Here is a 27,267-nt window from a genome sequence, read left to right as displayed (position 1 = left end):
CTGCCAAAATCCAGCACTTCGCCACCCTCGCCGCTGCCTCGTGAGCGGTGTGCGTGTTGAAATACCCCTTTTCCCTGTGAAAGGCACTCGCGCAAATGACGCAAAAAAGGCTCATTTGGAGTGTCCGGGTTCTGCGATCAGTCCCTGCCGGGCTGCTGTGCATGGGGAAGGTGAGCTCTTTCCCACTGCCCTGCGTTGGGCCAGTGCTTGTGGTTGGCGGTGGGACACGGGCACAGGGTTACTTCTGGACAGTTGTGTTAGCAGGAGGAAGGAGAGGAGGAATCGTTTGGGGGAGAATCCTCTTTTCAGTTGTTTTCACTCTTACCGTGTGCCCGTTTACGAAGAGGAGCACGGTTTGTATGATAATGAAATCTTTGAAACGCTTCCCCCCATCATAGACCTCCAATACAAAGTGGACGGTCCCTGCTTCCATGAATTTCTGATCAAAAAAAACCCCAAAGCAATACCCGTAAATTGAGAGAGGGAAGCCTGTTGTAGCAGTTTCTTTAAACTCTTTCCTTCTGCAGCGAGTGCGAGTTCAGCTGACGCCGGTACCCGCACAGGGAAACAGCTCGCTGGCTCAGGCGAGCTTTAGTTTGTTGTCTGTGTCCCGACTCCGGAGAGCCACTAGCACACGCAACCTGTTGGTGAATTAAGAAACAGGAGAGTGAATAGATAGTGCTGCTGGAACAACAGGCATCAGCATATAATTTCAGTGTGGTTGGTTGTTTGCTGCCAGAGCAGCTATAGGTATTTCTCAAATGAAGCAAAATAATCAGTTGCTCAGAAATAGTTTAACTTGATGCAACTGAAGTAATGCTGTACTTATTTGAAGTGTTGTATCTTCGGGGTAATGGACAAGCTTCTAATTAGTACAGAACATATAACATTTTGGAAAAGACTTGAACACTGTTTAGTCAGAATGGCTTACAACTCAAAAATAATTCTGAAAAATAATTTCTCCTGATGGTAGGAAGGCTATTGATACATTCGTACTGTAGGCAAGGTGCAGATTAGATGGATTTGGAGTTATCCAAATCCAGACATACAGTCAGAAATGCTTAGACAGAATGAGACACTCCACATATCTTTTAGAACATACAATCATCTTATTTTTTTGCTAAAAATGCAAATCACAGGAAGATTTTAAAAAGCAGGCAGCTTGTCTTTCTTTGTAAATCATCTGTAATATTTAGTGTTCCAGTTTCTTGGCTTATCTTACATATTTAGTTTAAAAAAAAAAAAGCCCTGCAAAATATGAAACAGGTTTGCACTTAGCTCCACTACTTACTGTTGTTGTTGCTCTCATTCATACTGTCTGAACGACCAATGTTTCTTTCTGGTTTAGCAGTATTGTAGATGTAAGCCTAGGAAGTTGCCAGCTGGCTTGACCCAGCATTATTAGACTTGGCCTTAGGCTAAAGGTCGCAGAAGTTCTTTATGTGAAGTGTGTGTGTAAGTGGGAATGCAGTCTTTTGCTGCGAAAAGGTGGGGGTCTTGCAAGCTCTCTCAGCGTGTCCAAGGCCTGAGGATTGGCACAGGGACTGAAAAGGAAGAACAACCCAGATGCCTAAACACAGCCATATGGTGCCTGCTGCTGTCAGGAAAAGAAAGACAATTATAGACTAATTAATTGCTCTGTATCTTCTAGCTAGTTATGATGTAATCTGAAGAAGGTTGCAATACTATTGTGTTTTATTTTTTTAACAGGGCTATATTCTGCCCAAGTAGAAAAAATTCTGTTCTTGGGATCTTTTAGTTGCTTTTGTTTTCACTTAGGACAATGAAAGCTTGATTTGTTATTGACTAATAGCCAATTTGTGAAAACATCAAAACCTAGATGAACAGCTTTAGCACTCCCTTTAAAACAAGTGGCAAACCCTTTCCAGTGTGCGTGTGGGCATTTATGTCACTCTCATTCCTCTATGAGTTAGTGTTGGTGGATATCTGTAGGGAGTACCAAGTGGAGGAGCTCAACACCTCAAATGCATTATAGGTGTTTTTTAGTTAACAGAGCATTTAAATCGTAGCAAAGGAGGTTGACGTGGGTTGATCTCGAGTGGTTAGTCTGTGCTCCTGCATTTCAAACTGGTGAACCATCCCAGAAGAGTCTTGGGTCTGACTTCACTGCTGCATTTCAGTCCTTGGTTGTAGAGGAAAGCTCGAAGTGGACTCTGCGCTGATGAGGAAGTGGTGATGGGCTTCAGAGGTGAATGTGTTTCTCTTGGCCTTCACAGTAGTAAGCTGCTTGCTAGGCAGCGAGAACTAACGGTAAATGTATGGAAATGGTTATTTTGTTGGGAAATGCTATAGCTGTCACAGGAAGGGCTGCCACAGTGAAGTTTTTTAATCTGAGCATGTGAAAATAAAGAACAATACTTTGTGGAGAAGCTCTTTTTCAGTTATAAATGTGTATGATCACAAGCAAAGCACCTTTTAAAAAAAAAACAAGTCAGCTTCTGAGTGACGGAGAGAAACATGCAGTGTGTTACCATCGGCAGTATTTGCGATTTGAAAACAACTGAGCAGAATTCTGACTTTACCAGCGCAGTGGCTGGAGCAGCATTCAAAGTCACTTTACAAGTGCTAATGACAGCAGCAGAAGCAAACCTGCATAGGCAGCATTGCTAGATGACATTTCTGATTAAACTGTCTTTAATCCTGTTCCAAATGCACCGTTATTTAATGTTTCTGATGGTGATGTATGAAAACTTAGTTAAGGTAGAATTCTTGTTGTAACTTTGTGCTTCACAGGGATCACAAGCTGCACAGTAGCTCAGCTGCATAGTTGTTCTCTGCTGCATGTCAGAAGAGGTGCATAAAGCTGTCTCAAAGTCTTTTTTTTCTGTGTTGGGATGCTATCTGCTCTGGTTCTTTGTCTTCTGCTGTTACTGTGCAGCTCTGTTTACCCCTCTTTTCCCTTTCTTCCCTATAAGGCACAGCTAATGAAATATCATATACCCCCTCGCCTCCTTTTTTTTTCCCCCTTCGTCCTTCCAGCTCTGGGGAGAATTGTTACCTTCAGGCTTTGCCAAGATATTCATGTGGAAAGGCAAAATGTCTTGTCTTTCTGTTATTTGCTTTGTTATTGAAATACTAGAAGTTGCTATGGTTAGAGTCATCAATATTTCCATTATAAATCTTCTTCATAAACTTCTGAATCTAGGCTCAGCTAGTGTAAAACAAACAAAATATTAAGTGAGGAAAAAAACATTTCATGAGCATACTCTTCCCTAATTATGAAATAGCATAGGCTTCTCCGGGATTTGGTTATGCAATTGGATGGGAAACTTGCCACAGTTAGGGTACTGTAAAATTCTTAAATGTTGTAGTTTTTGAAAGTTTTATTTTAATTTATTTTGAAAATTAAACTTAAAAGAAAAATGAATTATTTATTGATTATGTTGAGAAGGCCTTTTGGAATCCTGTTATTGAAAACAGATAAAGTGAAAATCATTAAAGGGTATCCAGCTGTGACAGCTTAAGAGGTTAAACTGATTCACTTTCACTTGATTAATTGTCATGCTGTCCCTTCAGAGGCATTCACACTATGAACTTAATTCCATGTACTTTTTGTTTTCTTTTGTTTCAGACACTGTCGGTCTGCAAAATGATGATTCCACAGATTTTCATTTTCTGTAGGAAATGTGAAGATTTTGAGCTGAAGTAAAACATTGGCAGAAATCTCTTGAGAATTTTGCCTTTTTCTCTTCAAAGGATTATGTTTACAAGAAATTGAAAATATCAAGTGACACTTTTTTGAAATACTTTTAAAAAAACAAAGCATAAAGCTGTATTTATGCTCAGAGAAAACTGGATTAACAATGAGGCCAAAGACTTTTCCTGCTACGACATATTCTGGAAACAGCAGACAAAGGTTACAAGAGATTCGAGAAGGTTTAAAGCAGCCATCCAAATCTTCAGGTCAGGGACTGCCTATTGGACCAGGCAGTGAAACTTCTCTGGACCCTAAGATTTTAATAGGGAAGGATGCTGCAAGGCAGCAGCAGATGAGACAAACGCCCAAGTTTGGACCATATCAGAAAGCTCTGCGGGAAATTAGATATTCTTTGCTGCCCTTTGCTAATGAGTCGAGCACCACAGCAGCTGTTGAAGTGAACAGGCAGATGCTCCAGGAGCTGGTGAATGCAGGTTGTGATCAGGTACGTACCAGTTTGGAGGGGAGGGGGTTGTCGCTGCTGTCAAAACAAGTTTACACTCAGGATTGAAGAAAGGATTTTGATGGTGGCTGTCAAAATAACAGAATCATAGACATGCACCAATTCCTCTGGCAGTTGTGTTGCTGTATGACTAGCAGAGTAGATGGACTTCCTTTTGAGAGAAGTGCCTAGTTTGGGATTAATTCATGTTAAAGACAGTCATGGTGACCTCTAGGATTCTTTTATGATTTCTTCAGTTGATATATAAGACAGGGTAACTTGCCTTATTTTTTTTTATTTCTTCTTTTTTGTTCTTAATTTTTCTCTGCAACAGCTGTGAGTAATAGGGTGGAATTTTGTCTAGCAGATCTAAGCTCTGCTCACTGTCAGAAGCAACTGTAAGAAATGACAGAGACAGTATATGGTATTTGAAGAAGCTCCCTTTCTGTTGGCCAGAAGCAGGTGGAATTGGCTGGATGTTCAGCAAACAGCAGTGGTTCAGTACACACCTGTTTTTCCTCACCTCTCTCCTTCTATTAAGAGGTGGTAGCCCTGCTCAGGGTGTAGAGGTGATTTTTTTTTTTTGGTCATTCTGGGATTGATACTAGAATGTTTTCTTAATTCAGAGACCATTCACTTGGTGCAGAACACAGTCTTTTTGTGTTGATCTATCTTCATCTTGCTTGTGCATCCAGTATTGGTATCGACTTTCACCTCTGTCCAACAACAGTTCAAAATTTTGCTTTTTAGAGACAAAGTGCTGGTTTGAGTTCAGATTCTGATTGTTGTAGGAACAACTTTTTTTCCATGTCATTAAATGGCAGTTGTTGACAAGCTGAAACATTTCCATTTATAATCCTTGATTTAAATTGGAGAGATTTAAAACCAGAGTGCTTTCAGTGGCATTTCCTGGATTTCAAAACTTAGCCTCCATGTAGTCATGGCAGAGTGTGAGTCTCTTGACTCTCCTACATTGTGTTCTGAGTCTGTATAACAAAACTAACATCAAGCATTATCGTAAACAGGGTGCATTTCCCTGGAGCTACATAAATACTAATTAGTGCTGTTTCTATTCCAAGGCGTTTATGCTATGTGAGGTAATCAGAGCTAGAGTAGGTTGCAGATCCAATGAGAAGGGCTGCAGTATAAGTAAACACTTCCTAGTCCAGTGAACCAAGATGCTGTACTGAATTATTTAAGTGGAGAAACCAAGGATTTTCTCTGATCTTAAGTACGCCATGAAAACAGTGTGTTTTAGAACTCTACCCTCTAGAGTTCCCTGGCTGTTTAGGATGAGAACACTCCCTGTGCGTATGAGCCAAGGTTAAATGAGCACAGCTGGATTCTGGATTGGAAGTGCACGTTTGGTAGGTTACACGGACAAATTGTTCACACACAGAACAGGCTCGTTGGACTGAAATCTTGGAAAGTACTTTGAACACACTACAGCCCAGTAGTGTTAAACCAATGTATAAAACAGAAATATCTGACCACCTGTTAAATCTCTTGGTATTTAAGGAGGTGTAATGGACTATAAAGTTTTTTATATATTTAGCTATTTTGACTTCAGTGTTCATACAATGATATTGCTTCTTATAGAGCGCTGAGCCCAGTTCTGACTCTGCTGTGGAGATTTTTGATACTTCCTTAAATTTATCTGCACATTTTTGGTTGTTTTCTTTTTTTCCCCTACTCATTGGCCATGATCCTTCCATCCTCATATTTAGAGTTTCTCCCAAGGTTGACTTGTTGCCTCGAGATGGCATTATTGGGCCTATCCCTTAGCCGTGTTTGGCATTCAGCTCTAGGCATAAGCAGATCACATTTGGCTGGAGTCCACATAGAGATTTCGAGACGACTGGAATCCTGTGGCTAAAAATGCTGGGTTTTCTGATGTGAGTCCAGGCCATATGAAGGTTGGCTGTCCTGAAGGGCTGTGAATGAATGGATTCTCTTGAGATGGTTTGAACGGCATCTGGCCCTAGGGATGGCATGGTGTAGCGCGATAGACTTGATTACTCTCTCTAGTTTTTTCCCTTCCTGAGCTGTTTTGAATCAGATGCCGAACTGTTTCAGATCATGATGTCTGGTAAATTATCAGTCCCAAGCTACCCTGTCCCTGGTTGTGAATCAAAGCCTTTAAATGCCTACCACATGGACATTTTCTGTAGTCCTGTAGCTAACAGATCTCTGATTTGATGGAGAACTGAAGGCAGCTTCGCTTTCTTTGGGGATGGTTTTATATAACTCTGAACCCAATGCTAGTGTGAGGTTGGTAAATGGGCATTGAAGCCCACCTCCCATCTTTGCCCTCAAATCCCAGGAGCAGAGGTTTTGAGGTTAAGGATTTCAGTTCATGAATAGCTAATGGTCTACTCGAGCCTTCCTCTACTGCAAGTCTGCAGAGTACAGGATCTTACACCTCCCCATCCTGCTTCATGGTACACAGGTCAGCTGTTCAGCAGCTGCAAGCCTCCCGAAGTTGGCAATTTGTCATAAGAAGCTCTAATTGTGGGTGTTCTAGGAAGCTGTGAAGAACGAATAGATAGCTATAACATTCAATTTGATCTTACGGGAACTCCATTTTCAAGCTGAATTTGGGCTGATGGTTTTTGATGTTCTAGATGGAACACTGAAAAGTAATCCTAACCTTGTGGGTAATCTGTTCTGGTGGACACCATGCAAGGATCAGGATTTTTCTTCAGTCTGTCTATTAGGCCACAATAAGGATTTTTGGAAGAGCGAAGGGAAGCAGTGGCAATTGAGAAGGAAGACAAATTTTAGAGGCTAGGGAAAGGATACTTCTACTTATTACTCTTACTAGCTCCACTCATATGGTATAGTTAGTTTTTAACAACAACCATTTTACATCTTACAAGAGATGTTGCTTATTAGGGTTTGTAGCAACCTGTTCTGCCTAAATGACTCTAAGTTTTAAGATGAAGTTGAAATTGGTTTAATTAAATAAAAAGGAAACATAACATTTTAATACTTTACTGTTGCTCTGTGAAAGACTCACACAGCCAGGAAATCGGTTATAAACCGCTTGGTAAACTTAACAAGTATATGAAATGCGGTGTAATTCATGAATTAAATACCAAATTCTTGTGTCTTTCAGTTACAGTCATTGTAGGTGTTACATGTGAAAACAGATTTTTTTTTTAATTGGTTAGAAAGTTGCCAGTGTCCTTTTAAATGACCCATATTCTTTCAGAAAGATTTATTTTTCAGCCACTGTGCAGTTTATGATTTTACAGTGAGATCTGGTCCCCTGAACTTAATGGGGACTTTGCAAGTGACCTGAAAGAAGCCAGAATTACCCACTTTTTTTAAAAAAAGAGATAAAGAACAAAATTACATGCATAATTAGTCATCGTTTTTCTGAAACAAATGGAGTAACTTGGCTGTTGTTTGCTTAAGTCATCTTCTCAACAGTAATTGTTTAGCGAGTTTGAATCAAAAATAATTAGTGCAGCCTAAATAGTTTTGAAACTCGTAGAACATGACTGCTAAAGACCAGATCTTTTTTGTTGCAAAAGCTTGAAGCCAAAAGCACTCCTAATATACCATTCTTTAGTAAATAAAACTCGGTCTTGGAAGTGTAACTTGCAGTCACTGTAGAGGGACAAGAGCATGGAGCATCTGTCCTGTGGGATGGTAAACCGCTGGAATCACCTGGGGCAACTGGATGGTGTTTGGCGTTTGGGGTGTGGTGGTAAATGCAGCTGCTGTTGTGGATTGAATTTTTCTAATGAATAGATGCAATTGAGCATATGATCAGTGACATTCCAGCAACCTGAATGGGCTGTACTGTACTTACTGTACTTCCTTAGAGCATAAACAGCCACTGACATTGTAACTTAGAGTGGGCTGCAGCAGTTCTAGATGAACTGTGGAATGTTACACACTTGTCACTTTTGTGGGTTTTTTTTTCCTTCCCTCAAGCAAACTTTCCTTTGAGCAATGGTGCCTTTTCTGGGTGAAGATTTCTAGACGTGGTTTGTTTGGGCAGCTGTTTTTAAGAAAAAAAATCGTGTTTTAAGAATTTTTTATAGGCTATGTACCTCCAGTAACATGCTATCCACTGTACAACCATGGATATGTGAGGTGAGGAAGTTTTTACACTTTTTTTTTTTTCAGAGACTTTTTAAAATATATCTGTAGTAAAACATGTACACCCCACCTGTGCTAATATCAGGACATTCTGAAGGGGAAGAGCTGTCCATTGATCACTAATCGTATTGTCTTTCAAGGAAGTGGAATGGTGTCTGTGGATACTGTAGTGTGTCTTAAGAATATCAAGTTAACCAAATTGTCATCTGTATAACACTGAATTAATGGGATTCAGTTTGTAGAGGTGGGGTGGGTTGAAATTCTATTCTGCTTTTGCTGTTTTATATAGGATTTTTAGGTCATGCTGGCACCTATGATCCTTGTGCCATCTAGCAGTGTGTTACTGAGCAGTATGACTTTTCATCATATTGTTGGAGTGATGAGAGGAAGTAAATACAATGCAGAGTTTTGTTTTAGTAACAAGTTTACTAAAGGTTTGGTGTAGTATAATATCTATTGTGATGTATTTGTTAAGAGAACAAGTCTAAAAAGACAGCTTGCGTTCAAGGTGAAGGGCAACAAATTTTGTAACAGCTCTGAGTAAACGGGGGAATTAATTTCATAACATTGACCTGTCATATAACAAAATTTTGTGTTCTGCTTGGGTAAACTTTACCTGCATTAGGAGTTCTGCCTGCCCAGCTATTTACCAAAACCTCCGGGATGAATGTCTTACTCATTCTCTGGGTGTTTCTGTTCAGATTGTTTTGTTAATGAAAAATGACTGACGAATGAGCTGTTGTAAGATTGCCTGGGTTATACTGTGGGACATACATTAAAGGTGGTAAGAGTCATTACAAGCTATGTTGTAGGTCAGGAGGATATAAGTATTCTTGGGTTACAGGGAAGAAAAAAGGGATGTTCAAATGAGGGCACTTACTGCTGAATGCAGGAGAAAGGTTTTATTTTAGCAACTGAAATAGATCTGGTAATTCAGGCCAGCAGTCTCCTGTGTGTTCCATTTGCATCCCTCATTTGAAGGTAAGTTGTTCACTCTGCCTTCTTTTTACTAGGTGTTTTGAGAGCTTGTTTCATAACCTTTTCCTATACTTTTTTCTTTCTCACCTCCCTTTTTGGTTTCAACCTTTTTCTCATTTCTCAGAAGTTTCCAGTATAATCCAGTGTTCTTCTATCAGAGCATTGTAACGGAATGTGTTTTCCCACTAATATGCCTGAAGTGAGTGCCTTAAGTGATTTCAGTTCTTAGTGGCTTCAGAAAAAAAGTGAGTCATAGCTTTCCAGGGGCTGAAAGCAAGAGGCGAGGATTGCTTTTGAGCTGATACCTGCTGACACCTCTCTCTCCTAAGCCCTTTCTCTTGTCTCCAGACTACCTGTGTTGCTGTCACTTCTCGATGATACTTAGTGAATATACTTAGATTCTCTGTATCATGTCACAACTCCCACAATGTATTTGGGAAGGGGTTCTTGATATTGTTCTGTATGAGCATGGCTTGGAGTATGCTGGTCCTGCAGAAGGAAGAAAAGTATTTTCCCTCAGAGTTTTCCTAGTGGTGGAAGTATTCCTTAACAGTATAATAAGTAATTGAATGTTCTCCTTCCCTTGACAAGATGTGGCTTTGTGGCAGATGGTCAGTAATATGGCACTGAACAAGACTACATTATGTTTTAAAGTCTGCCCATTATTCCTGTTGGACTCCTTTCTTCTTTATCTAACTGTAGAATAAATTACCTCTTGGTAGTAGGGTTATGTTTGAAATGACAGAACAGGAATCAGATGCCAGACTTCAACTGTAGATGTGTGAATCTTAAGTTATGTTAAACCAGTGCTTCCCTATTTCTCATATCAGATAAACATTGTAGAAGCTTAGGAGTTAATATAAAAGTCTAAAATTATGTCTTGCTGTAGCAGGGTACAGGATTAACTTGCATTGGATACTTAAATTGTATTTATTAAAATTTAATTGCCAGGAGAATGTTGAGCTGTGGATTTTTTTTTAATAAAAAAAGGAAATGGCTTCTTCACAGTCACTAAAAATTCTACATAAGCATTTACTTCAGTCTGCGAATAAAAAAGCCCTTGTGACCAAAAGTGAAGATTGCCGTTATTATTTTAACAGGAAGTTGATATCACAATAGTAGTAGGGTGTAACTGTTCCTTTTGCAGTTTTTTTTGTTTTTCTCAGCCTAAATCTCTGCTGTTCTTTTCAGCTTGTATCTGAGAGGAACCAATGGGATTTTATAACGAGACTTAAAATAGCATTTCTTCTATTGGGGTCAGAGTGGTTTTTGGTTGTCTGTGGGATTTTTTTTCTTTCTCAAAAAAATTGAATGATGTTTTTAAACTTAGAGAGATTTCAGTAGCACTGGATGCAAAACTTTTGCATGCTACAGTCTTTAGGGGCAATCCAAGATGTGCATTTAGAACTTATTTTGTTCAACCTAGGAACGCTTTTCTGGTAGTTGCTAAACTAAATAAAAAAATATATTAAAACTGCCAACTGAATATCAGTAGAATGCAAATAAAAGCCCATGGCTACTTTTCCTGTGATATAGAGGTACGTGCCATATTTCTGTGGAGTGATTTTTGTTATTATTAATTTTCTTTTTCCTAAAGCATGGGCGAATATCCATAAAGTAACTTACAAGAACATTCCTTTTTCCCCATTTTTTTCTTACTGTGCCCCCATATCAAGCAGACCACAACCTGTTGGCGCTCCCAAGGGCCCAGAGTTCAAATCCCGCTCAGCAGCGGCTTGTGTGGTGACTCCTGTGGAATGTCCATGTCCCATGTGTGTTGTCCATTTGTCCCCCTAAACTTCCAAAAATCAGGTTCTAGTACTTACAGTCTTTGCTCCTTGGGGTACTGCCTGTTTCTGTGACTAAAGCAGATGAGGAGAGATATGAGACCTTCATGTCTTTTGGTGGTGGAAGCTGCTGTTTTTCTCATGTAGTGGATATGTCCATATGTCCATTAATTCCCCACCGTTGCCTTGAATCTCTCTTAAGAAACAGCTGGGTAGACCCAGGTTTTCCTTTCCTTGACTTAGGAAAGAATTCTGGCTGGATTGCAAGCTGCCTCACTATGGACACAGCTACTCTAGAGTAGATATTCTACAATTAAGTTCTGCTGGAACAAATGCAGTTTGCACTAGTAAAATCAAGAAGGGACAGATACACAATCTGTTTGCTTAAAGCTACAGTTGTTTGTGTTAATTTGGGCCTTATCTTTATATAGGTAATGTGTGTAGTATCTGAAATACATTCAACTTTGCTTATGTTCGTAACCTAATTGTGAGTGTAGCTTAGATCTGACATTTTTATGTTGCTTGGGTCCGAGGCTTAGGGTAGGAAAAGCTGGTCCTTAATTCTAAGTTTTCATCATTTGCTATCTTTTTGGAAAAAAAAAATTAAATTTAACAGTGTCTCTGATTACCAAATAAGAGGCTGAAGTTGCTGTGATATTGTGGTCTGTGGAGTTGCACTAGCAGTAGCATCTCATATTGTCCAGTCTTGAGAGCGATCCCAATTTCCAATCTTCAGAAGATGCTTTAATAAAAGCCTAGTGAAAGTCAACCAGTCAAACTGGTTTGCCTGCTCTACACATCTGCTGCAGGTCACCCAAAATACTGTTGCTGCTGGAATATTTTTGACTTTATATTACTTGGCAGCTTCTCTTGAGGTTGTTCTGTCAGCTTGATGGAGTCTCCCAGCTATGACTGCAGCACAGCAAAACTGGTTTGATTCTAATGGTCTTGTCCTGCCACCTGGACTGTCACTGGCGGTCCACAAGAAACTTCTTGGATACAAATGGACACAGAGAAATTAGGTTTCACCCAAGAGATGCATATATGCATAAATGTGTTATGATGCCTGCAGTGTCTGCATGGTACCAGCTGTTTGTGAAGAACTTAATCCATAGGATTTGGTACTGCACTGAAGATTTCTTTTTTAGTCTAAGTAAACAAGATTCTAATGATTGAGGCTGTGTTCTGCTTCCCTGCAGAGTGAAAGATGAATTTTTCCTGATGAGAAACTTGTGCTCTTCCTTTTGAGTGAATCCAAGTAATTAAAAATATTTCCCCAGGGAGGCAAAGGATGAAGAGAATGGGAGAGGATATGAAAATACTTTAAAAAAATTTATTTCTAGGTCAGTTAATTTTCAGAAGGCTGAAGCCAAAGAACGCTGTGTACCCCTAACTTTGTGAATCAGGTAATGGCTATGGCAAGGACAGTCTGTGAAAATTACTATATTCTGTGCTGCTTTGTGTTTAATTGTTATCAGTGTATGTGTGCGTATGTGAAACTGTTACTGTGACACACACTGTCTTCTATGCACGTAGAGAAATATAAAAGGAGTGTAAATGGAAAAATGTTGAGATTTAAATGTATGTTGCTTGCATGACCAAACATTTTGCAACTGTTTTCTATATCCTTCATTACTCCAGTGCAAGATTTGTAAATTACTCATTTAATCTGAAGCATGCAAAGATGCAGTTTCTTATTCCTTACATACATTTGGATTTTATACACCATTTATGAATCCGTTGGATGGGGGTTATTTCAAAACAGAAGAAAATGTCAGCAGAGACTCAGAGATCACTGTTGCTGATCTGCAGTTTAATTCCCTCCCTGTTTGTTTTGTTCTTCCATTCTATCAGCTCTTACATATCTTCAAGGCTATTCAAGTCTATACCTTCCTTTCTTTACCTGTTATGATATGTCATTGTGTTTTCTGCTCCAAAGGTTTGAATGACTAATATTCAACACCTCCTACAGGCCTTTCTCTATGTGCCTCTGAATACCCTAAATGAATTGATTTTTTTAATAATGGCAAGCTATTAAGAAAGAAGTCTTTTACAGAATTCTGCATTATATTTTTAGATTTGATGTGGCATCTTGAAGAATTATAGATGCAACTGTAATGGGACTTTGCCAGCACACCCCATATGTTTTCGTTTCTGCATCTTTTCTTCCCTTCAGTATCAGGACTCTGTAGTCTGTTCTTGAACTAATCACCTGCCCCATTCATGCTTTTCTTCCAGCTTTGCCACAGTCACTGAGTTCATTCCACTATCCTGCCAGATGTCAGCCTGATAAAGATGTATAAAATGTAATTTAAACAATGTATTTGGAACCTTGGAAATACTAACGTGTGGGGGAGTATCTTTGTTTACAAAAAAAAACCTATCTGGTTTTCCCAATTAAAACTGTAAAAAGTTGTGGCCATATGACAGAGATCTTTGAATCAAGACAAATTCACTCTGTGTTGGGATATTTTTTGTCCTGGCTCCAAACAAGTTCTCAGTAGTTTTCTCCAGAGATGTGCATTCCATCTTGCTGGAGCCTCTTTTTTTCTGATTGTCCAGCACAATTTCTTGATTGTCTTTTTAAATGATCCCCTGACTGCCTGTTCGATGTGTTCTGCCTAGACTTGGTAGCAACCAGCTGGCTGTATGCTGGGGCAGGATGGAATTTTTCTTTTTCTTTCCGGTACTCCAGCAGTTGTTATGCTAGAAACTCTCTTCTATTTCCTTTCTATGATAATTTCTTGCACCTTGGCCATCTCTCCCTTTCAGAAAATATTTTTGCTATATTCTCTAGTGCAAACACTAGGTTCATTGAGTTCTTTCTTGAAGGTTTTTATGAAGAACCTGTGAAATTGTGGTCTTACAGTCATGCAAATAGTAGAGAGAAGATGTTAGTGCAGTGTTCAACAGTGCAAATCAAAGACCTAGATCCTAGGTCTTTGGGGCAAGTGGGCAAAAGTCATCAGTCTATGCCAGGGCACATGATGAGCCAGTTCCCCATACTACAAAAGCAGGACCTCACTGGGAAGTGCCAGAAAATTCAAAAGCAAACCACAAGAATTTTCATTTGCGTTGGTGTGCCTCCCCCCGCCCCTCACCTCTCTGTTTACTGAGAAGCGAACCTTCAGGGCTCTTAACCGCATCAAAGTAACCTAGAAAAAATGTATCTTTCAGTAGTACTTTGGTGCTGTAAAACCTTTTGCAACAAATTTTTCCAGGAACTTCCCTGTGATTTGTAAGGTGGAGGTTGAGAACTTGCTGTTGCAGGCCCTGCTCCTTGCTCAGGAAGAAATGGGTGCTCAGATTTGCTGCCAGGGAGAATCCCTTGTCCCTGAGCCTGGAACATCGCTGCTCAGGAGGGAGAGTCTGAGGCACAGCTCTGGTTTGGAGGCAGGCTTGCTTTATCCTAGATTCCTGGGAAGGTCAGAACGTCCTGCTGTGTGTTCAGCACCTCCAGGAACGCTATTTTGGGCAAATAGCAATGCTTCATGCTTAACAGAATTCCTTAGTTTTTTGCAAAGAACCATTTTCTTCTCTTGCCTTGTGCAGAAGCATTTGTGGTCCCAAGCTCATTGCTGTGTAGTGAAGTATGAACTCAGTCATCACCCTGCCCTACACAGGCCAAAGAACAGCAGCTGTAGCATTAGCACAGCATCTACATCTCACTGGGGGAAGCCAGTTATCCTGTTTTCTGCTGTGCATAAAACTTCCTTCTCTTCCTCTCTCCCATTAATGTGAAGTAGGACTATTGTCCAGCATGAGACAAAACCCTGAGTCAGACTGGCAGGGCACCATGAGCCCTCCTTGCACACAAGCTGTTGAGGCCATGAATTTGGGGAAAACCCTGCCAGTAGACCACAGATCTAGTTAGTTTTACCATGTTCACATAGTAGTTTTGTGGTTTCCCAGTCTGGGAAGAGGCTTAATGGAACTAACAATGATGAGGGCAAATGGGAAGCGTAACAAGGATGAGGCCCCTGCTAAAAACCAGTAACTGGGTGTGTGAGGAGAGAGTGTGATTTTTGAAATTTACTTGGGGAGCTCACAGAGGTGCTAGTGCTGAGCTCAGCCATTAGTAGCAAACTGGTGGTTTTAACTGGAGTATCTGCCTTGAAGGGATCGTACTGGGTGTTGGGAAAGTCCTTTTTCTTCAGCTCTGCTGAAGAAGCAGAAGCCTGAGCCCAAGCTGCTCTCTGCACACCAGGGTTCCCACCAGTGACCCCCACAGTGTGTGCCTGCTGCTTGCGGTAGCTGATGGTCACTGCAGGGGTGTCTTCCCCACCTTCCCAGCCTATCGAACTTAAAAGCTCCTGGTTACCTTGCATTCCTCCTCCCCACTATCTTTTCAGTGTTTTTTTGTGCTTTCTGTCTAAAGTCATGCTTAAGCCCTTATTCTGCCCACATGCTCTGTTCACAAGGCTTAATTGCTTTTTGTACTTCCAGGTAACACCCTCCTCTCTTCTGAATACCTGGCTTCTATGCTTGTTGCGATGGCTATTCTTGCCTTTGAAAAAATAAAGGATTTGCTTTTCGTGTAAAAATAGCTTTATTATTTCCATACGCAAGGAGAAATCGGGGCAGGCATGTTTCCAGGTCAGCCTGGAGATGGGGTTTGATAGTGAAATACTCTGTTCCAAAAATGGGCTGGAGCCAGCAACAGTTCTTGATGTGCTGAGCAAAGCTGACTGGCTTGGAGAGAAGTGGGATCCCTTTTTTGGGTGCGTGTGCATCATGCCAGTATTCTTCTGCTAGAGAGGGGAATCAAGCATTGGCATAATGAGCACTTTACTCTGTTAAATACTTAGGTTAGTTTTACAGTTTTCTAATAATCGTGTCCTTTCAGTAATTGTAGGCATGGGTTTTGAATAAAAGATTCCAAAGGAAAGTTTCTTAGGGCATAGCCTATAGCTGGAAGTGCTTAGAGTATCTGACCAGAAGGGATGTTTGCAGGAGCAGTCTGTATTCCAAGCTTGTGCTCAGCTGGGTACTGCATAAACAGTAAAGGTGAAAATTCTGGATAATGTTGCTCTATGCTTGATTTAGATAGTCTGTCTTACTTTGGATTTTGTTCTCTGTGGTAACCTTCTTCTGAATCTTATTGCCATGTATTTCTAGATTTATATGAATATGTGGATCTTTTTCATTTTTGTATTTTGCAAGTTCATATTTTTACTTCAGTCATATTTTAGAGGTCTCTTTAAGCCTTTTAAAACTAGTCAGCTTGAATTTTCTCTTTATCTTCACAAAAGTCACTACAGAAGTAAGAAAAAAGCACAGAAGGGGAATTACAGGCAGCATTAAAAATGTTCCTTCAGAACAGAAAAGCAGATTTAACATGAATTAAAAACTCAGCTCTGTTTCAGAGTTGCAAAAGCTCTTTTACTCACCAGAGAACTGTTAAAGCTAGTAATTTTTGGCATAGTCTTGGTCAGGGAAGCGTGACAAAGTGCAGTGGAATGCACTGAGCTGCGATCCAGCTTGTAGTGGTGTATGACTTTAGTGTATGGAGCATTGCAGGAAGTGCTGCAGGGAGTGGGGAGGGATTTCATTTCATCAGCTACTGAGTAACAGTGTCCTCCTTCCTCAGACCCCACCTGCAGCAACAGGGGGTCCCTTGGTTGCTTGTGTTAGAAGACAAAATGTGAAGAGCCTGCGCAGTCTGAGTTTCTGGTAGAACCCGTCTCTGTTCCCTGAGCACTGCTGTGCAGAATGCAGTGAGATGAGACAGCTGGGAAGAGTGGTTTGGGATTTCAGATCAACTGGGCATATATCTAGACTGGGGTCGTATCCCCAGCCCCACTGTGCTAAATTATGAAGAGTCTTGAGCTGAAATTCTGCCCTCACTGGAATCAGCAGTAAAATTCCTAGTGATTTCATCAAACCAGTGCTTTGCTGCTTATTTTGAGCAGTAAAATAGTCCTCTTGTTCCACCAGTATGCACACATGCTAAGTCCATTTACTTAGACTTATGGTTTGGCACAGATTTTGGCCTTAAATGGAAATATGTTCATATCTATTTAATATTTGTAGCATGGATTTCAGATTACACAGAGAGCTGAACTCAGCTTTATGTGATAATTAATAACCAGTTGAGATATTCCTGTAACTTGCAGCATACCTGGTATTTTCCCTCTTTCTTTGCTAAATTACGATGTTAGTGTCCACAGCATTTTCCATTAATTTCTAACAGCATTATAAAAAACTATGATGGTACCTGTCCTGACAGAACAAGATCTTTGGTGTAGGACCTGCATGTTAGAAATTGGGAAAACCTTGGTGTGATGTGGATAGTGTTACCAGTGTAAATCCGCTAACAGGAGTTTTACTGTTCACTTCGGGTTTCACATTTGCATTGCAGTGATAATCAAATACAAAGCCACTGATACATTCACATTGAAGTGAAGCTGTGTGGTGCAACATCGTTGCAAAAAAATGAGGTCTCTACCCAGAAGACATTGCAACCTGAACTGATTTTTCTAGCATAGGGATGCAAGAAGGCTGAAGTACAGAGAAGATAAAAGGAAATTATATTTAGTGGTTTTATTGTTTGTGTAAATATCTCTGTCATTCTTACTGTCTGCTTGCTTAACATTCTTCAAGAGGAGAGCTTGAGGTTGTATTGAAAACATGGGTTCAGAGCAGAAGTAAATGAGTAGTCAGCTGCTGGTCACAGCCCATACACTTCAGGTTAGAGAGAATGCAAAGTTGCTTGGCAGAGAGATCACTTAGATGGGAGCATTGTCATCAGCTCATGGCTGGGCTTCGCGAATGAAGATTTGGGAAGGCTCTATCCACATTTGTTACAAGCATGCTGGTGGCTTATGAGGCCAATGCGAGACAGACATATCCGATTGCAAAAGGCACAGGAGAAAGACTCCTTAGGTGGTATATTCTGCAGGGCACGATTCTTTCTGCATTGTCTTTTCTCCTCAAGGGTGATCCTGCGTGTGTTCTCAAAGGAAGCAGCAGCGTTATAGATGGTGTGTCTCCAGACCTTCCAATTTGAGGCCAGAGTAGACCAGTTATGTTGATCAATATGGCCAAGGCTGAGATGTTGTTTCAGGGAGTCCTTGTATCTTTTCTTCGGGGCTCCTCTCTTGCGGCAGCCGGTGGCAAGTTCACCATAAAGCAGGATCTTAGGGAGGCGGTGGTCCTTCATCCTGGAGACGTGCCCTGCTCAGCCCAGCTGTGTTCTCAGCAACATGGGAAAACTCCATAAAAGAGTATGGCGTAATAAACACTTGAGGAAAAGTACCAAGATCAATGTTTACAGAGCCATAGTGCTGTCTACTCTTTTATATGATTCCGAATCATGGGTCATCTACCGCCACCACCTGCGTCTCCTAGAACGCTTCCATCAACGCTGCCTCCATACAATCCTAAACATCCACTGGTCAGATTATGGGACCAATACATCTGTTCTAGAACAAGCAGCAGTCACAAGTATTGAGGCCATGTTGCTGAGAACACAGTTGCTGGGAGCATTGTAATACTCACTGAAAGCTCATTTGGCTTTTAGGATATAGATCCTGTTTAAAATGTAGGCTGTCAGATTATTACAGGTTAGAGTACTTCTAGTCTAAATTTTTAGTTCTTCCCTTTTGCAGAGAAAAGCTGTAAGTTGAAAACTGGCTATTAAAATTGATATATAAGAATCATTATAGTCATTCAAGTAATGGGCTGCATATGGAACTGCTGTGACTATATTACTGTTTGCTTTGCATGGCAGTACTTTGGATAGTTCCAACATCTCAGCTACTGCATGTTCTGAAATGTAAATCCTGCACATTTCATTTGTGGGAAAAAAAAAAGGTTGAATGCAGGTTTTCAGGCATAATTTTATATGTATGTATGTGAATACATATAATTCTAAGCTTCAGTATCATTGGCCTCTGTAGTTAGTCTCTGAAGGTGGTAGCAGACACTGGAAAGCTTGATTAAAAATAATTAATCACAATGTCAACAGTTTTAAATGCTGATGGATGCCTTGGAGAAAAGGAATAGACAGTTACAATGCCTATTACAGGAAGTGAATATTGACCTTGGAACCACTTCTGGAAAACTGCTGTTCAGGAGTCACTGCATCTGTGATTCTGCATCTCACAGCACTATCCAAAGCAGTGTGCACACAACTGGAGGCCCAAGTAAGATGCACACACAGTGGAAGTGAGGAAAGATCATTTCTCTGGAGCTGAAGAAACTGTTCCAAGACCATCTCTCAGTGTAGAGTGAATGTGATTATCAAAATATAGGGAACCGTCTCCATGTGTCATTGCCATGGAGGCTTAGCTGTGTTTTGGGTTTGGCATGCTTAAAGTACACAAACACAGATCTTCCCATGAACCTGCAGCGTGGTATGATGCAATGACATATTTAACAGTACTTGGCAATGTGCACACAGGTTAGAAACCAGTAGGAGTACTGTCTCCACCCAATTCTCCTAGGGGAAATTTAGGAAGTTGGAACTTGATTGCCTAACCAGGCATATATCCTTACCTTTGGCAGCTTTGTTCAACAGGTGCAGAGAAACGGTATTTTTTTACTTCATGCAGAAATTGAGGCTCAACAATGTGCAGTAATCTCTTAGTTTCTGGAACTCTGAATTATGAATCCTGCCTCCCATGCCATGTAGTGTTTTGCTTGTTACTGGTAATGTTACCCCATTAAAGCACATATGGCCAGTTTTCATTCTGCTTCTGAAATATTAAAGAAAAATTTTGCTCAGTGAGATTTTGCTGTAGGCCTCAATTTTAAGAATATGTTTTCTCAAGGAAGAAGTGATCACTTGTCTCTTACTGATTTCTTAATATTTTGCACCCTTAAAGCTCTTAGAAGAAACATTGCTGTCTTTGAATAGCATTCATGGAGCTGAGCATGTGCTGTAATAATAATGATGATGATGATAAGAATCACAGGATGAGTAAGGTTGGAAGGGACCACGGTGGGTCATCTGGTCCAACCTCCCTTACAGTAAAGAACTTCTTCCTCATGTTTGGTTGGAACTTCCTGTGTATCAATTTGTACCCCTTGCCTCTTGTCCTATTGCTCAGTAATACAGAGGAGACCCTGGCCCCATCCTCTCAACACTCACCCTTTAGATACTTGTATACATTGATGAGGTCCCTCTCAGCTGTCTCTTCTTAAGGCTGAACAGGCCCAACTCCCTCAGTCTTCCCTTGTAAGAGGGATGCTCCAGTCCCTCAATCACCTTTGCCACCCTCCGCTCGACCCGCTCCAGGAGCTCCATGTTTCTCCTGTACTGAGGAGCCCAGAACTAGACACAGGACTCCAGATGTGGCCTCAGCAAGACTGAGTAGAGGGGCAGGATCAAACTGCTGGTAGTGCTTTTCCTAATGCACCCCAGGATTCTGTTGGACTTCTTGGCCATGAGGGCACACTGCTGGCTAATGGACAGCTTGTTGTCCACCAGGACCCCCAAGTCATTCTCCACAGAGCCGCTTTCTAGCAGGTCAGCCCCCAGCCTGTTACTTGTGCATGGGGATATTCCTCCCCAGGTGCAGGATCCTGCATTTGCCTGTGTTGAATTTCAGATAGTTCCTCTCTGCCCATCTCTTCAACCTATCATGGTCCTTCTGAAGGGCAGCACAGCCCTCTGGGGTATCAGCCCCTTCTCCCAGCTTTATGTCATCAGTGAACTTGCTGAGGAGGCTTTTTTACCCAAACAATCCTGGGCCCAGTATTGAGCTTAATAATAATGAAGCTTGAAAAACAGTTGTTCTCCTGTCAAGTGATATGGATTGAGAGCATTGGAAAACAAGTCTTCTAAAAGTCAGAGTAAAGGCTTGAAGGAGAGAGGTGAGGAATACTGATATACTGCCAGCATTACTGGGAACTACTAAGCAAATGTGTCAACACTGACTTGTTCAAGAGAGTATATATGTTTGAACCTTCTCAAACTTCCTCCTAAGACTTCAGCTGTGAAGGATGAGTGGAATCATGTACTTTGCTCTGCTTTCCTCCCTCTCCTTTGTTTCAGTTTAATCAAGTTCAGATTTCTTTAAAGTTCAAAATACGGTATTTTTGTAAGAAATATAGTTGTTGTGGAAGAGGTCCAATATATTCTAGAGTGTTAGAGAGTTTTTATTGGCTTGATACAGTGAGATTTTTTTTTCTTCCTCCTGTGGTTTAAAATTACTTGTCTAACATGTTGATTTATAGCCTGTCATGTAAGACTATTTCCCCTTGGCTATATATTTTTAAATGTTCAAATGTATTTCTGCAAAATGTCCTGTTGTTGCCTTGAAATATTAGGTGATAACTGCAAAAATAAGAGGGAATAGCTTGTTAAACTTAATATGATACCAACACACAAAATACGGCAATTAAAAACTTTCTTAAGGCAGCATAGAGGAAACAAAATAAGAAAAACCTTATGGTCTGAGATATCACAAGCATATTCCGTTCACCTGGGAAGTTTGTAGGCTGGTGTGAAGGAAACAGAGGAGACTTCTGGGCTGGGGCTCCTGGAGAGCAGCTTTTGCTGTTGCTGCCAGAGTTGCTGGTCTTCCCTCTTGTTCCTCCCTAGTTCACTCTCGCAAGCTGTGCCAGCACAGTGTTTGCAGAGCTGAGCGGTGACTGATCGGGGAAGTGATCCCACTTAAAAATAACTTTTTGGGGATGAGGGGAGGGACATGAGCACAATTGAGGGGTACAGCAGGGAGGCATAGAAAGGAGCAGAGAAGTTGAGAGTGGTAGCAGCTGCCTTGGCTGTCAACCACCATTGGAGGAAATGCTGAGAAAGATCAGCCTTGTGCTCACGTGCTCTCCTCCTTCCAGCTGTGCTCCAGAGAGGGCCATCTGCTCACTGCTGTCTCATCTTACTCCTCCTCTCACCCAGGTCTTATTGCCCCAGTGGAGCTGCTGCTGGAGTTAACCCTAACTCACTTGGGCAAAATGCTTCAACAGCTAAATCTGTGCTAACCCAGCTGTCTCTGGTGGCAAGTGGGCGACAGGGTGGTCAGGCAAGAGGGAGGCAAATGATACCTCCAGCACGAGGAGCAGTGACAGGCAGCCAGGGACAAGACAGACATTTCTGCCAACACACTTGCAGCTGGAAGATATATATGAATACTAAGTTATGAACCCTGATGTGGTCGTTTTTCATATTGCTGTGCTGATTTCATTGATGGCTAGTGGCAGGTTTGTGAGAAGATTCTAATGTTAAGGGGATGGCATTGAGGAAAATCTTCCCAGAAGATTTATTTTCTTACAACAAACTAAAATACATCTCACAGCTTTTGCATGTAAATGGAGCAGAGTGAGAAAGATGCCTCTTTAGTACTGTGTGTCTTGACTATAAAGTGTGCCACTTGGCCAGTAGCCAACAGAAGTAACATCGAGATGAACTGAGTAAAGATACTGCTAAGGAAAAAAAAAAGATTAAAAAAGGACAAATTGAGAAATAATGTGGAAACCTAGAAAGAAATAGTTTTACACTTTCAAAGTACACTTTTGAAAATAATTACACAATAAAAGCAAAGCTGGATGACTGTATTCCTTTCAGTTTTGTTCAATATTGTCTAATATTTGTCCCCCTACTCTTCTGTGTTGAATTGGACTTGGGTTCCTGCTTACAGCATTCTTCTAGGACATCAATTAAAGTGTGTGTTACCAACTGGCTTCAATTTATTATTTATTTATTTACTTATTTTTACACTTCTCTATTCTCATGGAGCACAGTAAAGGACCAGTTCAAGTGAAGCACTATCATGAAGCAGAAGCAGTCTTTTCTTCACGCTTCTTGTCAGTTTTGGGGACCTCAGTGGGCACTTCTCCCTCCCCACAGTAGCTCCCAGTCTGAAGAAGATGCAGCTGCTCTCTTGGGGGAATTGTTTACCTCTCCATGGAATTTTGTGCTGGTCAGTTATGTACTAAGAATGTGAATAATTTTGCTGCGGCTGCTTTACATGTAAAAAGCTTGACCTTAAGATATTTTATGCAGCTGGGTCTTTTTTTTCTTTCTCTTTTTTTTTTTTTTTTTGCCTCTAGCACTGGTAGATTTGAGTTTTATCTTGCAACTGCAGAAAGCTACACTGACTTGTAGTCGTATAAAACATTTAGTACAAAGAGATATTTTTGTAGTCTTAAAAATCATTAAATGCCAGTTAGTGGTGTTTAGCAATTCTTACTTTTGGACCTGTAGTTATACATGTTATTTGATAGAGTCAGTGAAACTAAGTGCTGCATGGAGACTTCTGGAAAATGTCTAATGAGATCCCTAGTGCTACCGTGTATGAGTATATTGCATTACAAGGTTGAGCATATTGATTTTAAAATGTTAAAAGCTGAATGCCTTTCTATATTTTTTAAAGAGAATTTGGAAGAAAAAAGGAAGATAGCATTACAATTACCACATAAAATTCAAAAATGCCAACAATTTTTTTAAAAATAGTGTTGTATGTAAAAGTTTTGCATTTTCCTGCTATGAACAATAAATATGGCAAGTTGCCTTGTGCAGCACTTGCATTCTGTGTATGTGTGTATGTATCTCTACAGAAAAATATTTGGAATCTCAAGATAAAACCCAGATGTTTCTTCAATCACATGAGATATGCTGTGTTGCACTGGGAGGCTGAGAGAGAAGTAGCCTTCATTTGTCTCACAGTGGAGCTATATTTCTCAGATATATTTTTCTTTTAGACTGTGCATTACTGCTTGATATCACTTGGGGTCCCATTGTGGTACAAATCCTCAAAGGAGGGAACAGTTCAGTGGTAATGCATTCCAACCAGACATCCTGGAGCTCTTATAAGTTCTATAAAAGTGCTCCCCAAAGAATAATTAGGGGAACAAAACTTTTGTAAACTTCTAAAGGCCATATCGGGAATATGCTTGAACCTTGTTTGAAACATTACGTTAGTACTTGACTTTGAATATGGATGGGCAGCTTAATTTTACTGTCTTTACTTGATTTTTTTCTTGCCTTGGAGGTTTTAAAACAACACCTGAAAGTTCTAGTGGTTTAAAACTGAAAAAACCCCACCATATAATGTTACATAAAATCTTACAAAATATAAGAAAAATGGTAATGCCTTAAGTAGGGAGCACTCAGTAAAAATTACAGAGGCACTGTTAACAGGAATACATGCAAAATTCGATTTGTAGAGTTGGATATGGAGAAATGCAATAAACAGGTCTAAAGCATTGCACATTTCAGCACCATGTGACTTTCTGAGGAACAGCTGTCGTTTGGCAGCACAAAACCACTCTTCCAGTCTTTGAAACAATTATTTTCTGTACTTTGGGGCATTATTCCTGGAAAACAAACCTCATAACTCATCTTGCTGAATCTGAATACTCAGTTTACAGGTCCCTTGTATCCAATTTAGCTAAGAAATAATTTGTAAGCTCTGTGAATATTTGTAGAAATCCTCTTTTATACATAACTCAATATGTATGTATCCTTATAGTAGAAGGAAGAGCAACAAGAAGCATTCATCTTGCTATCTGTGGCCACTGAAAAGAAATGCTTTGATACGTGAATAGCATTATTGTAAATGTAATGCCAGCCAAATGCATTTTTGGCTAATGCGTGAGCAATAAAATTAGAAAACACATCACTTGCTGCTAATGAAGAGGAATAAGCTCATCATGAAACCTTCACTGAACTGCTATTCTATCCAGCTTGATTTAGGTGCCCTCATAGAGTAAGTAACTGCTGTCTCAGAAAAAAAAAAGAAAAAAGGAAGGGATTGTATTATCATTCTGACAGCTCAGTTTGGGAAAAGCAAGTCTGGAGGAGAGCGTGGATGGCCTGCTGCTCTTGCAGCAAATATACCCTGATTACTAATAGGTGTAAGATACTAATACCATAAAATATCCCACCCGAGAGAAAGAACATGAAAGAACCCAATTCCAAGGGTAGACTTGAAGGAGTTTGTATAGTGCTTTTTAAATAACAGCTGGCCTTTGCACAGCAAAGTGATGCTTTGGTGGGAATTGCCTTCTTAATATATTTAGTAATTTGAGATGCATTGTATCAGGAGTAGGTTGGGGTTTAGGTTTATTTTTTAGGACTGAACTCCTTGAGTGTAGGGACACTCACTTGGACCCCCAGAGTGCAGAGTAGCAGGTGCCATTTCTTATTCATGGCTGGATTTCATGTAGGAGGATCCTGGTACACAACTGGCAATGAAGCAATCCTGGAGCACCTTTCTTTAAGCAACAGTGCTGTTCTGCAGTGTGGTGCACCTGTCCCTTGAGGTTGGATTCAATTCTGTGTCAACTTTGAAGATGCCTTCTGAGCAAGGCTCTTTATTATGTTCCATGTGTGTTGAGAGTTTGGCAGATTTCAGTGGAATTGATAAATTCCTGAAGGCAACTTGATACGATTTTTTTCTCCAGGAGCTTGTATTGCGTATTTGATGGGTGCTGCAGTGTTATTAATATTCTCAAATTGGCCTTTAATACTGACATTGATATTAATGTCGGCACTGTTGGCCAAATTTGGAAGTTTCATTAGGCTGGCTGAGTCACACGAGGGCAGAAGTGGAGGAATCAGTGTGGCTGAAGTCTGTCCATTCTCTTGGGTGGAAAAACTTTCTGATTGCATTGGTGACACGCACAGCACCTCTCTTGCTCTCCTAATTACTTCAATACACTTTATGAAGAAGTGATAGTAAAATGCTTCCTGTTCATGTCTTTTCAAACTGAATTCTGTCTTTGAATCGAGTTTCTTGATTCATCATTGCTTTCTGAGTGTAAATCATACCAATCCAGATGAAAGTTTCAAACCTAGTACTGACTGGATATTTGGAGATTCTTGCTCCATGTGTGTCTTCCTCCTAGTTATAAAGCCTGTAACAGCTGGTACTGTCTGCTAATAGCTTTTGGCAAACCCTGCTACCCATTGCTGCTGCTGAAAGGGTTTTCTGCTCCCTATGTCAAGTCAACTGCTTTACTGTTAAGATAAAGAAAATAGAAGACAGGGAGATAGATGGTGTTGCATTCAAGATTCATTCAAGTTACATACAAGTTAGTCTTGTTCAAGTCAAGTTACTTGAATCGAAATCCAGAGGCTTAGTAAAAATCTCTCCACTAACTTGAACTTCTCTGCTGTGTAGAAAGGATTTGCTTTGGAGTACCAGATGGGTGACTCTCATTCTTTGAGTAACAGCTGTAAGCCTTAGAGTTCACCCAGTGTTGGGCTTGGTATGAAAAGGGAATGAAGTGTTAGGTAACACCTCTAGTTATTAAAAATTGTGAACAGGAACCCAGAAGGGGCTTTCAGTGAACATTACAGGAAGATGATGGTGCTTCTTGGTTTGGGACAACTCATTTGCTTCTACTTGAATTTGTTTTCTAATTGCTCTCTGTTTAATTTTCTTCAGAGTTCAAAAGCTATTGTAGGATTTTATCTTACCTTTGTAATATTAAAAGTATTGATGACTAGTGCTGTGACTTGCCTTGTGGGAACAGGAAAAACTCCTAAGCTGCGCTAGTTAATGCAAGGCATGTGGCTGAGGCACTGTGTGACAGAATACAGGTCTCTAGAGTGGCTGCCAGAAGGAGTGAACTGGAGCTGAGGCTGAACCTGCTACAGACTGTGTGCAGAGGCTGGGAAGTTCCCTGTTCCTGTAACCAAAGCAAGGGAATTTCAGGAAAGTAAAACAGCACCTTTGGGAAGGAGCTATGTGCACACTTGCATGTGTGTGCATGTGCATTCACTCATGCATGAAGTAAGCAAAGCTCTTCCATGCTGCTCAGTAATGTAAACCCGCCAGTGCAGTAATTTGTAAATGCTGTTTATAACATGATTTGCCTCAGTGTAAGATTTTTGAATTACCACTTAATTGGTTGCTCCCGCTCTAGTGCTGAGGAAAGAATAGGAGAGATTTGTCCAACTTCTTGTCTGTTGATGCACCCGCCATGGGTCATTTGTTAGACTTGAACTCTAAATAGTTTAAATAGCTCTCCAGTGAGCATACTTAAAGAGTAATGAGTAACAGTTATGGCTGTATATACAGTTGTTTGCTCTGTTTTAAATTAAAAATCCTTTGCAGAGAAGGATTGTTCCCTTGTGTCTGTGTAGGGCTCAGCACAGTGCATGCAAAAGGCTTTGGGATGCCATCTCAGTAGAAAGGATTTTATGGAGTTAGGAGGTACTTTGAGCACTGCAGAGGTACAAATACACACTTTCTGCCCTACTTTATTTTGCCGTTAATGTAAACCTGGCCTGTAAGTTTTGGAATATAGATAGTCCTGCA

General features: G+C 40.5%; 1 protein-coding gene across 2 annotated transcripts in view; it reads left to right on the top strand.

Moving 5' to 3' along the window:
• The first annotated feature begins 3,824 nt into the window (after window positions 1-3,824).
• Window positions 3,825-27,267, top strand: part of LATS2 (large tumor suppressor kinase 2) — a 45,998-nt gene continuing 22,555 nt past the window's right edge. The window contains exon 1 of one of the 2 annotated variants that reach the window (XM_018071080.3): window positions 3,825-4,163. In XM_018071080.3, the coding sequence (XP_017926569.1) occupies window positions 3,825-4,163 (339 nt within the window). Of the gene's footprint in view, window positions 4,164-8,129; window positions 8,268-27,267 lie in introns of those variants that run through there. The other variant, XM_029960892.1, reaches the window with a different exon arrangement.

Source organism: Manacus vitellinus, unplaced genomic scaffold (genome assembly GCF_001715985.3).
Source record: "Manacus vitellinus isolate BGI_N305 unplaced genomic scaffold, ASM171598v3 scaffold_2_pilon, whole genome shotgun sequence".
Classification (NCBI taxonomy): Eukaryota; Metazoa; Chordata; class Aves; order Passeriformes; family Pipridae; genus Manacus; species Manacus vitellinus.
This window is presented reverse-complemented; position numbering and strand designations above follow the sequence as displayed.